The 12871-nt window shown below is 30.2% G+C and overlaps 1 protein-coding gene across 6 annotated transcripts in view; it reads left to right on the top strand.

Annotated features, from left to right (window-relative positions):
- The window catches only part of LOC143248879 (protein vav-like), a 111784-nt gene that overhangs the window by 79086 nt on the left and 19827 nt on the right, over positions 1-12871 (top strand). For all 6 annotated transcript variants that reach the window (XM_076497762.1, XM_076497760.1, XM_076497761.1 and 3 more), the window contains 2 exons: positions 1282-1383; positions 11576-11607. In XM_076497762.1, coding sequence (XP_076353877.1) covers positions 1282-1383; positions 11576-11607 — 134 coding nt within the window. The remainder of the gene's footprint in view (positions 1-1281; positions 1384-11575; positions 11608-12871) is intronic.

The following is a 12871-nucleotide window of genomic DNA, read 5'->3' as shown; positions in this document are numbered from 1 at the left end:
GCACAAGTTTTTTTATTTCCTGGTAATCCAATTTTTTCTACTCCTACCAATGAGATTCAAACTCAGAACATTTTACACAGTAGATGAGTGAATGCTGTACTAGCTTATCTAATTAGTTAACCCATTAGTGTCTGATAATAAGACATTTTTTAAAGTCAAACTACTACAGTGGTTACATTGAATCCTTTTGTGGTGAGTTGTGGAGAAATATCCTAATGTTCATTCAAACTTGTGTTAGTAACATTGAAAAACAGTATGATGTATCTTGTGTGTTGATGAAAAGCAGTGCTCCAAGCCTTATTTTTTATACTTTAGGAATATCTGAACAACATGTGAACTTGATCCAGTTTTTGTACATCAAACAGCCAAGAAAAACATATTACCATAAGTTACAAGACATTCATATTACATATAATTCCTGCATCATTCTCTAAGTTTTAATGATTCAGGTGTAGTTCTTCCTTGTACATTGCAACATCAAGGAGTCTTGTCAAGTCATTAATCTTCTGATATAGTCTTTGTCTTTCTTTATTTGTGCCAGTTTAACAATAAAAGAGGAGGTTCTATTTAAATAAACAACTAACATTGTAGAAAAATATAGAATACCAGGCATTATAATGGAAAAGCAAAACGATGCTAAAATTATTTTTATTAATATGATTATAATGGCTTTTATGCATTTATTTCTTTCATCTTCAAACTTGAAACTGTCTCATATGGATATTGATGAATCATATAGTGTAATTTAGTTATTCAGTTTCCTGTACTGATATTTGGTATAGTTTAATAAATATTTCAGATTAGAAGAAATGCACATGAGGTAAGGCAATTGGTGTTTAATTTTCTGATACCCTTAATTAGTGCAAATGTATATGTTCACTAGTATAGGTTAAAAATGATGTCATATCTAGTTCACTTAAGTATGAATATAATGGAGACTACCATATTCAATAGTATCTCTGGAAATAGCATTTGCTTTCCTAAGAAAATATGGCTGAGAACTTTTTTCTGCAAGATCACATGGTCACTGGATTTTTGGAAAGCTGTCTTCATCAAAATATTATTTATAATTTTGTTACCTAATTTTGCTGTCATACTTCCTACAAAATAGAAAGGATATATTTGAAAAAGATTCATCTATAAGTTATTTTAATGGTTTTTGTTTTACTTTCATTTAGTGTCAGTGTCTGTCTCACTTCCATGAGAGTCAACAGATCACAAATTCAACATAAAAAATTCATCTATAAGTTATTTTAATGGTTTTCTTTTACTTTCTTTCAGTGACAGTGTCTGTCCTGCTTCAATGAGACTCACAGATCACAAATTCAACATGTTCACATTTACTAAACCATCGAATTGCATGGACTGTGGCAAACTACTTAGGTAGGTGCATTTTTGTGAGAGATTGTCTCTTTTATATTGGAAATAGTTTGAAATATTCCTGCAACAGACAAGGCTTCATATAACAAAGGTCACAGGTTTGATTTACCATTCAGGTTTTGATGCTCCACAATAGAAATTATTTTCACTGTAGCCTAGGATTATGGTTTATTATCATTCTAAACATATACCTATGAAATAGATGCAAAGCCTGTACTACTTAAATTAGCATTGTTGTGGTTAGTAGTCTATATATGATAAACTAAGTCTAATTACAAATTAATTACTAGTTTTTTAAAATGATTTACCTATTAGTTTATGTTTTAGCTATTAATCTGCTTTCATATTTAGAAGAATCTAGAGAAGAACTGTGTGTGGTGATAGGAGCTGAAATTTGATCTTGGATTTACTTGTTATAAAAACAACAAAGGCAGGCATGATCCACTTGTATGGGCTGTTGCTGTGCTGGAATTTGAGTCAATTAATTATCTAAATGGTGTATTATCAGTTAGCTGGATATATAAAGTTTCTGTTTTTTTCTTGTTTGTTTGGGTATCTTATTCTTTTAGCATTGTACCATTTTATCATATGATCTGTGACCCAATGGGCAAGTGTAGATTGATCAACAATATCTTTTATGTTTGTTATATTTCTAAATTGTGGCTTTTGTTGATTTTTTTCTCTCTTTTTTTCTCTTATTCTTCATTGTATTAAAATTTACATCTGCAAAGAATGTTGTAAGTATTGCTTTCCACCAGGTCTTTGGGTTTTTCAGGTTGTGTAGTGTGCCACTAGCTGTGGAACTATTGCATTGACAGCTCTTCTGACTTTATACTGTTTGAATATTGCCTTTCACGTGTGACTGTATGTCTCTGATTTTCTCCTGCTTGTTTATGGTATTTGTCTTCTTTGTAAGTGAATCCATTATCAAGAAGAGTCACAGTGACGTGTTTTTCTTTATTCCTCTTAACATATATTATGTTATAAACTTTGTTCATTCGAGAAACCTTTGTGCCCATCATTACATATTGGGGTTATTTGGTTTGTATTTGATATTTTTCATCTGTGTCTATAGGTTTTCTGTAAGTTCCTCTAGTACGTAAGTTATTGGTCATGGAAACCATCACATCTTTGAATGCAATCTTTTTTTTAAAATTGTTTCTTATATCTGTTGTGAATTGTATTGATGAATGTTATCTGTGCTTACGTACTTTGAAATTTTGTTCATACTGTGTTGCCACATTACAAATGTACTATCAATATACTTGAGATCTGAGCAGAATTTTGGTTTCTGGGTTGTGTTTTTTTGAGGGGGTTACTTTTAGTGTTCTTTGTAAAAGTTACTGAGTATGATTGAAAGGTTGATTCCAGGTTTGAGATTTCTTGTTTTTTGGTAATAAGTTTTGTTAGGTTGAAAATAAAGTTGTATTAAGTCATGTTAAGTCTTTGAGAGTTGTACTGTTTTTATTTTGTTGATGGAGTATCTAATATTTCAGGAACTGGTACATTGGAAAATATGTTTGATGCATTGAAACTTGTATTATATATTATTGATTACTAGTGGTATTATATTTGGAAGATACTTAGTTAAGAGGTGGCTTTATTATGTTTCTGAGTTAGTCTTTGATCTTATAGAATTTTAAGAGGTAATGTGACCTTAATTCCTTTGTGAATTATATTATTCTGTCTGTGATGGAAAATGAGATGGCTATACACTAATGTACAGTTATGTCTTTCTACATTCATTACAAATTGTGTATTATTAGTATTGGATATTAATGCAATACCAGTGTATTATGTCTTACATTTTGGCTGCTGATCTGCTACTGTTTACTAAGATGAGAGGCAAGACAAGAAAATAACAAAGAGACTTAGGATTAAACCACGTTTCCTGCTACCATGCACAGGATTTCTCAGGACAAGTTGGTAGCAGATTAGCACCAATATTTAGATTAAATTTTAGGTGATTTAATAGTGTACTAACCATGGCAATTACTGTCCAGTCTTACCACAATAACTTAATTAAAAAATGATGCATTTGCTTAATTTAAGATTTATCCTTATAAATGTGGAGTTTAACTACAACAATCTTGGAACATAAATAACCTGAAGTTAATAGAGGTTATTGGTTATAAAATTCAGAAATGTAATATGTCATTTTTGTATATATTCCCTGAGTATATGATAAACTTTTAATTTGCAGTAAAGTTCTCAAGTTTCCATCTTTTGGTCAGTTATATTGAAATTACTGTGAGAAGATGGATACCTTTTAGGAATCTGCATACAATCTAGTAACCATTTTGAGGAGCAGAAGTTTGCTCATAATAATAATTATTTTTCCATAAGTTTACTGCAACACTGTTTAACTGTAAATCAACAGAAATAAACTGAGTATACAGTAAGATTTATTTTTGTACTCTTTCTGGAAGAAATGGAAGTTGCAAAAGAACATTTTATCAACCTTTGTTCCCAAAAAATCCAAAGTTTGTTGTAACTATTTTATCTCTAATTTTACATATATTAAAACAATTTTATTTTTTATGGGATGTTGTTAGAGGTCTTCATAACACAGTATGTGTAAAGAAACTCTTCCAATGAGCTTCAAAAAGTTGTCTTTTAGAGGTTTTTACAACAGTATTTGACTGGACTATCATTACATTTCATCTCAGAATTCATGACATTTTTTTTACCATGTTAATTATTTCTAACTGAAAGATTTGTTTTATGATCAGGCAGAAGGCATGGTCATTCTCTGTTTTTCAATTGTAATCAGCACCAACATCTTTATAGGAAGTCTTGGAATTGAATGTTTTACCTTTCTTGAAAACATGATTATACTTTTAAAAGTACAATGTTGATAGTACCTGTTACCTTACAACATAACATATAATCTATTCCACATTTTCTTTACAACAGCAATTTTTCATTAAGTTTATTGAAAATGGTTAACCTTTTTACTCCTCTTTTTTGTTCTTGTCAAATTCTATTCCACAAATTGATGACAAATAATTAACAGAAACATCTTCATTACATATTCAATCATATTAAAACAAAGTCAATATACAGGAGTGTGTGAAAGTGTCAGGACAAGAGAATATTTTGTCATTCTTTCCATTTTATAGGGTTAATCCTTTCATGCCATTCCAGAATGTAAATTTGAACACCATAGTAATGCTTTAATAATTCATGTTGACAGTTGAATGAGCCTGGGTGAGAAATCTTAGCTCCTTGCTAGTGGACCCAAAAATTTTATTGAAGTTTAAAGATAAATAAATAGTTTGAAACATCACATAATTAAATGGACTGTTTTGCTGTTTGTGCATGTTATTGTCTGTCATGCTTCCTGAGTTTAAAAACATGATCACAATATTTTAACCAGTTTGTTGATACTATGATTTAACTGGGTAAGTACCTGTTAATTAAAATCTTTTGTTAAACATTTCAAGCTTGGCTATAAGACACTAAAAATGCTAATATTTGAATTAAGAGTTACAGTTTTGCATGATATACTCCATACTGTTTCTAGGCATATATACGTTTGCCATACCTTAAATCAGTCCTATGAATTAGGTATTAACCCATTTACTATGGCAAGCTTAAATTCTGATTGCACACTTTGTGTGACATGGTTTAAAACAAAACAAAACTGATTTTCATTACTTTTCTTCATACCTTTGAGAAAGTATGTTTTCTTGATTCTAAAAAATACATATTAACACTGTAAAAACCCTGTATTTCTCTTTCTGGAACACAAGGTCACGGGTACTGAATTGTCATGTTGCCAGACTTAGGATCACCTCAATCTCCTCACACAAATAATATGTACATTTCATTAATTTTTACCTTATGATTAATCACTTGTATCTTTCTTGTATAATCAGCCAATTAAACAAATATTCACAACTGATACAGAGAGGAAACAGAGACACCTGAGTCAGTCACGTTAAAACAGCTGTAATAAATGACTCGTTGGATAAGCTGGTCAGATAATTTAATAAACCATTTCCTTTTAACTTTGTACATAATTACATACTTAATTTATTGCTGTTTTTTTTCAAAGAAATTGACTCCAACTGTATGTCTCACTTACAACTATTTCTTAACAATTATTAAAATGAAATGGGACCTAAAAGTTAAAAAATGTGAAATTTATTATACAATAAACATATGATAAAATTCTTGTAGCAGTGATTCAAGAAAAGGTATAGTGCTTTAACAGAAGCTAAGCTAGATGGGCTGCATTTAAAATTATTCAAGAACACTCCTCGTGTGTTATGGGACAGGTTTTGCTATAGAGTTCCCCTTGTCTACCATTTTACATGTGTAGTTTATGTTTAAACTTGAAATGAATGCATTAAATATTTGTGGGGTTAAATTTTCTCTGCAGTTAAAATATGTGAATGACATATATTTGATGTGGCATAGTGACAACAACACATTAATACAATTTAAAGATCAACTTAATTTGGTTAGTTCTACTATACAATTTTTCCTGGAGGTGAAAGAGGGTTGAATATTCTAGACATGATAGTTAAATGGGATAATGGGTTTTTTCTCATCTTTATTTTCTGGAAAACCATTTTTTCATGGTTAATCCACCACACAACATATGTCATCCATGACTACAAAAATTGTTTTTTTTTTCATTTGTATTTGTAGCACTAAAAATCTGTAATTATAATTATGATGTAAGATTGGAATTAAGTTTTTTTTTAAATCTACTTTAGGACAGAGGGTATAATCCTGAGATTACTGATAGGTTTTGTAAAAACAATGTAGCAGTAATCATGCAATTATTGATAAGTTGTATAAAAAATGTAGCTGTAAATTAAAGAACTTATTACGTACAAAGCTACAAGTAGATTATAAAGTTGGTAGCACAAAGGTTTGCTTACCATATGTTCGAGGTATGTTAACAATAATAGGTTACATAAAGTAATTGCATATATTGCAGTTTAACTTGACCTTGCAAGTAAAACAAGTTCATAAATGTGCTTTTCTACCTCATTTTGCATTCAATTGTCCTGAATTTTACATTTCTGCATGTATGGGAAATATACACTCAACCGTAAACTCAAAGCATAGATTGAATGAATTGATTTTAGCAGAATTTATGGCAAGCACATCTTGTATTGCAGATTGGAATAATGTTAAACTGATGAACCAGGTTATGTTTAAATTGAAACTAATTGTAAGGACATTAATAAAAATTTAGAAAAATAAAAATATAATTTTGAATAAAGTTGGTGGTCCAGGTGCAGAAGAAATGAAATACTTAGAATTTACTTTATAAGCTCTTTAGTTGTGTCAGAAGTTGAGATAGTGCTAAAAATGTATCACAGAATAATGTAAATTGGAGATGATACAGGTACATAAGTTGGTTCTAACCTCAGCTATTGCTCCAGATGGTGGTGTTGTATAATTCCACCAAAACATTTACATTTTTTTTAGGGCTGTGTTTTATTTTTGAGAAGTCTTGTTTATTGTGTGAATATCAAACATGTTATTTTTAATTTTTAATGTACTTAAAAGTAAAATAAGAAGTTAGTAAGATAAAGAAACTTTGTGTAGTGAGCAGAAAATAAGACTGCACTATGGAAGGTTTTTGTTTACATGTAATAAAGTGTTGTAATATTCTAATCAACAGAACAGTTTGAAAAAGCTCTGTTTCATCCTCAATCATATAACAAACAGCAGACTATGTGAATCTTCCTTAAAGCTATAAAGGTAGTCAAACAATGCTCCTTGACTTAAGCCTATCAAAGCAAACTTTCTGTTAAAAGTAAAATATGTTGTTCACAAGGCAAAATTCACAGGGATTCACAGCATCAAATGTTATCAAAAGGCTGTTTTTATGTAAATGTGTTTCAATATATATTTATGACTACAAGAAATATATAACACTTATGTTTTTTCCTAAAAAAAGATGGTATTTTCCTTGATTCTGTATATCAGAATTAAGAAATATATACCTACACTAGCAGAGACCCACAAAACATTTGTGGTCAGATTATTATCTTTATTGCAATAATACTTCTCTAAATACAGGATTTTTAAAATAATATGAAAGACTCGTAATTGCTGACATTGAAATTCATGTCCACATCTGAGGCCTGATTTTACTGAAGACTTTGTTAAGAACAAACTAGATTTGATAAAGAATAAAGTTAACTGTATCTTGTGTACATTTTTGCCTTTGTTTAGTTTAATTAGAGCTAATCTTTACTGCACTTAATTTATTTACTTCAGTAAATAAATACATTAGACCTTTTTAAAAATTGTGGTAAGCATTTAATATTTTGTATAAAATGTCTACTAAAGTGTGTTTACATCTGTTAAAATGAAATGTCTGCACAGGTACATCGAAATAGTAAGGTGCATGTGTATTTTCAGGAAAGACAGAAACTAAGTATTATTGTAATAGATTTGTTTTCAGTACTAGTGTCACATCTGTATTGCTTTGCTCTCAATATGTATGAAATAGTTGTATGTGCTTTTCATAGGAAGATGCATAGCTTATTACCAGTTAATCATTCTGTTATTTATAGTTTAAAACAAAAGTGACTGCATTCCACTAAATTTATTTCTTAATTCTGCAGAAAAACTGCACTTAACCAAAATTGTAAATCATTTCATGTGCCCAACTTGTTCTTTTCTCAGTGGATATAGGAGTGTGTTGTACATGAAGTTGTTTGCCATTTCAAGGTTTTCATGGAACATAATTTTTTATTTGTATATTTAGACAAATAACATGCAAGTTTAATAAAAGTGTAAAAGGGTACTTGCATCTCCTGGGACATAGTTTAAGAAAGAGCATTTGCAAAGCCATTTTTCAAAAAATTAACCCATTAACTAAACTTGTATATCAGTGTATGTGTGTGTGCACGACCATGACGTGCATGTATATAATATATACATCTAATTTAAATGCATGTTATCTTTCTAACATCTAAACATCAGTTTCTATTAGATTTGTTGAGGAAACTCAGATGGGTACCCCAAAAAAAAAGATATATTTTTAATGAATAACCAATCAGACAGACATTTTGTGTTTGTTAGCCTTTAACATTTTGTGATATGAGGATGATGCCAAATTAAAGTAATATTTAATGTTACATATAGCTTGTCTACTTTTGTTGATTGCCCGTGTTCAGTAGACCTGCATGGTGAGTGACACTCACACATACTATCCTGCCAATCACATGAATGTGGTGATGTAAATGCCATGCAAAGCACAGTAAAATTGCTTGGAACTATAGTAAATCAGGATGCTTGGCATGAAATTACAGAAATATTTGATCATGCCAAAGAGTATTGCATTGTTAAATGCTTTGTAAAATATTTGTGTTTATGTAATTATACATATACCTATAGCACTGCATTTCTATCATTATTTTGTTGTTTAGGATAATGGTGTTGTCACCCTATTGAAATCAGTGAAAATCTTCATACTGTAACTTTTTGCATGTTACCATAACTGAAGTACAAAGTAAGATGTGTGTGTATGTGCAATGAAACACATTTGTTTGAATCTAAATACAGAACTTATGTTTAAATATTTGTGTAAAGATAACTGTTAAATGCATAACAGGTGGGCCATATAGATAGTTGATGGGGTTCAACTTTACCGTCAGTCAGAACTGATTTGTATTAAGCCCAGAAATGTGGTTGTGAGTGGAGTATCCAAGTCACTAACCAAGTTTACAGTTAGAACAGAGAATGGATGCTGGGACTGAGATTCAGAAACAACATTTTTTAATACACTATCAAGATACTTGACTACATCGAGATTACTGAAAGTATCTTGAAACATTATCAAAAACTGTCAAACTTGTTAGTTTGAGCCATTAACTATTCTTCTATTATACTTTCAACAACCTCCATTAAATTAATCAACACTACTAATAAATTATTGATATGCTAGTCATATTTTAACACTATAAATATGATCCTAGCTATTTTATTTGATTCTAGAAAGAGGCAGCAATAATATATTTACATAGAGTTTAAGCAAAAAACAGAGACAAGCAGCATGGTTATAGACGTGGCTTCTTGTTTGGAGACTGGAAACTTCTAGAGGGTCATTCAACACTGGAATATTTTCTTATCATTTTGGGAGAACTTTTCTCTTGTCTTTGGAGAATCAAGTTTTTGGCCTCCAAACAGGTTCTTATACTGAATCATTCTGGTGTTCTTATGACATCCCTGATAGTGTACACAGCTACCAGTAACAGGGCCTGACACTTAATTGGTTGATTTTTCACAATCTCATTGTGATTCTTGGAACCAGAACCAGAAACACTTGGCCATTGGTTATAGTTAAAGACAAAAATTGATGGTCTACTTGCTTGTATTTATCCTCACATTTTTTTATATGAATTCTACATCAAAGTTCTGATGAACCCATTTTTTAGTAACTATATCCAAGTTAAACATTTCTCATGGCTTTTACTCTGTTGTATTGATATCAGTCTGTTGATAATGATTCCATTCTTGGTCTCTCTAACAAGGTTTTTTTTATGAATAATCTCACAACCATGGTAGCATCATTTGTACATATAAAATATACTTTGTTAACATATCATTGGGCAACCTTACTTATGTAGCTTCTCTTATGCATTCACTTAGTGTTCCCTACAATTTCTACTGTATATATCTTACCTTTTTGTAATATGCATATTTTCTCAACACTTGAATCATAGTGAAATATCCAAAATGCTGCAAACACTTCAGCTATGTTATTTTACTTCTGTGTATCGACAGTTAGGTAGTCATGATATAGGTATTTGTATTCAGTGCAATTGTAAATATTATATAACTGTGAGTTTGATATACCTGAACAGTATGTATGTGTATAAATATGGGAATGGAGTGTAAAACAAAGCTGTTGTTTTTTATGTCAATATTTATATGAATACTGGGAAATACTTATAGCAAAATGTAATAAGTATAACTTTGTCATTACTATAGATTGTTTCTATCTTCATATACATGTGATAAAATTAAACATTTACTTCTGGTTTTGTCAGTTATAAAGCCAGATGGTATTACATGCTTATCAGATGGTATTACATGCTTATCAGATGGTATTGCATGCTTATCAGTATTTCTCAAACCAATACAATTATATTTCTCCCAATCCTTGCCAGGTAATTAATTATCATAGGTAGCATGATTGCTGTGAAACTACTATCAAAATGGTGTAATATAATTAATAACAGTACAGGCCTTTACAAGGTCATTCTGTTGTTTCCTTCCCTTTTATTGTTCTATGTTAGTTTATGCTATGAATGTGGGTTGATAAATATCAAATGATGATACATGATTTATTGGTGTAAAACACTTAGTGTTGATGGACATATATGGGGTTAGTGCTCCTCAGTAAAGATAAATTATCTTTATAATATTTTCATGTGTTACTTTAATGAAACTTTTTGATAATCTAGCCTTTGTAAAGAAAAAGAAGTGCTCATAATGCAATTAAGTATACACTAAAATATAAATTTTAGCTTTGGTTGTGTTAAAATAGTGACAGCAGGTCACAGTTTACATACTTTTGGTCTTTATTTTGAAATTAGAGATACCTAAAAATGTTATATGCATTTGCTTTTTAAACGTCTTTATTAAAACTTTATTCACGTGATGGCAAAGACAACTTCAATTTTATATTCAAATTACAGAATATTATAGTGGAAATTGTGCATAATGTTTGTTCTTTGATTTTTATTTTTTTGTTACAATATGAGCCCAGTTGACAGAGCAGTAGAGGTGGTTGTTCTTAGAATCACACTAATAAACAGTTAATTTATTGAACACCTTCCTGTCATGACAGTTATTAATCCTTTCTGTCTGAATGGTCGGGCAGTTTGGTAACTACCAACTTTTTAAATGATTTGTGAATATTTGAAAATATAAGGACATGACATTATTCATGACAATGGAATACGTATCTGTGAATTTGTACAATAACATTTTTTAAAATGAAAATGTGTAATTTTAATTTTTTTTCTGCTTGTACACATGCTGAAGCTATGTTTTAATCCTTCTTATGCAGATATTTTAGTTAGGAACATTCACTTGCATTGTTAGAACTTATGTTAGCATATGTTTACTCATTAACTTCTGACTACAATACTAATTTTTTGTTATTGCTTCTAAAACTGTCCAGAGTTTTTACCAGGTTTTATTTTTCCAGGGGTTTATTTTTTCAAGGCTACAAATGTGCAAGTAAGTAAATTATTTTTATACATTAAAACATAAAGATTTTAAAAATTAAAATAATTGATTTCGGAGAGAAAGATAAAGGTTTATGATAAGTATACCATTTTTTACACCCATTACGTAGGAGTTTGAAATGGCTTTTAAGTAAAGTTTATTTCAAATAATGTAAAAATTGCAAATAATTTATAACATTTTGACTAAATAACTTGCCTTAAGGCATTGAACAACATTTTACAAAATATAACGTTTTCTCTCTGTTGTTTTTAACTTTCTTAGTTGCTTAGCTGTAAGATTTTCATGTTTATTGGGTTATAACTTAGTTTGTGTAATTTTTATTTTCATAACGATTTAATTTGCAAACATTCACATTGATTACCTATATTTTGTACAATATGTTTTTGGTTACAAAAACTGTTTTACAATTGATTTCCAGAACTTGTTTCTTGGTGTTTTTTTTTTTAAATTTCTACATATCAAAGGATTATGTATTCCTCATTTACTTAGGGTTCTTACATGGTTTTAGGATATGATTGTTTCCTTTTTGTTTATTTTCCCCTCTTGCTTCATAGTTCTGGACCAAATAGTAATGAACTATGTCCACGAATGTCAGTAATCCATGAGGTTTTTAGTTTCTTGCGTTTCAGCTTCTCATTTACTGACATTCACCCAACCCTCTCCCCTGTCATTCACATACATATCTGACATCCTTCTATGTTAATTTCATACTTAATGTCCTTGATTTGAAACTAAATATAGGATCTTTTAAATGTCAAATGACTATTCTGTCAACTGAGTTAAACATTTAACCCACTAGTTGCTGTTTTAACATCTCAAACCACTACATTTTTCCTCTTTCACAAAAAAAATCTGCCCCTTGCCCTTATCTCAAGGTTATAAGACAAACAGTTGTTTTTTCGGTGGTAATTCAACGTTTCCTTTACTTGAGATCAAACTTGGTTCCGCTAATATTACAAACAAGTTCTCTCTTAGTGAATTGTCCCAAATGCTACGTCACTGATGCAGAGCAGAAACTTTGTATTGGATAACAATATTTATAATGAAATTATATTTTGGCATCTTTTCTGAGTGAGATTAGAGCTAGTATTTCTCATAAGCCAAGCAAGCACTATACAAATAAGTTGAAAGGTTAGATAATTTGCACATTTGGTAGAGATCTTGGGTTTGACACTAAACCCAGAAGATCTAATTGACCATGTTTGTCATTTTGTTTTGAACTAAGTGAAACTAACTTGGCAGCATTAAAATTCAT

The sequence above is a fragment of the Tachypleus tridentatus genome, chromosome 4 (genome assembly GCF_004210375.1).
Source record: "Tachypleus tridentatus isolate NWPU-2018 chromosome 4, ASM421037v1, whole genome shotgun sequence".
NCBI lineage: Eukaryota > Metazoa > Arthropoda > Merostomata > Xiphosura > Limulidae > Tachypleus > Tachypleus tridentatus.
Note: the sequence above shows the minus strand (reverse complement) of the source record. Positions and strands in the feature narration are given on the sequence as shown.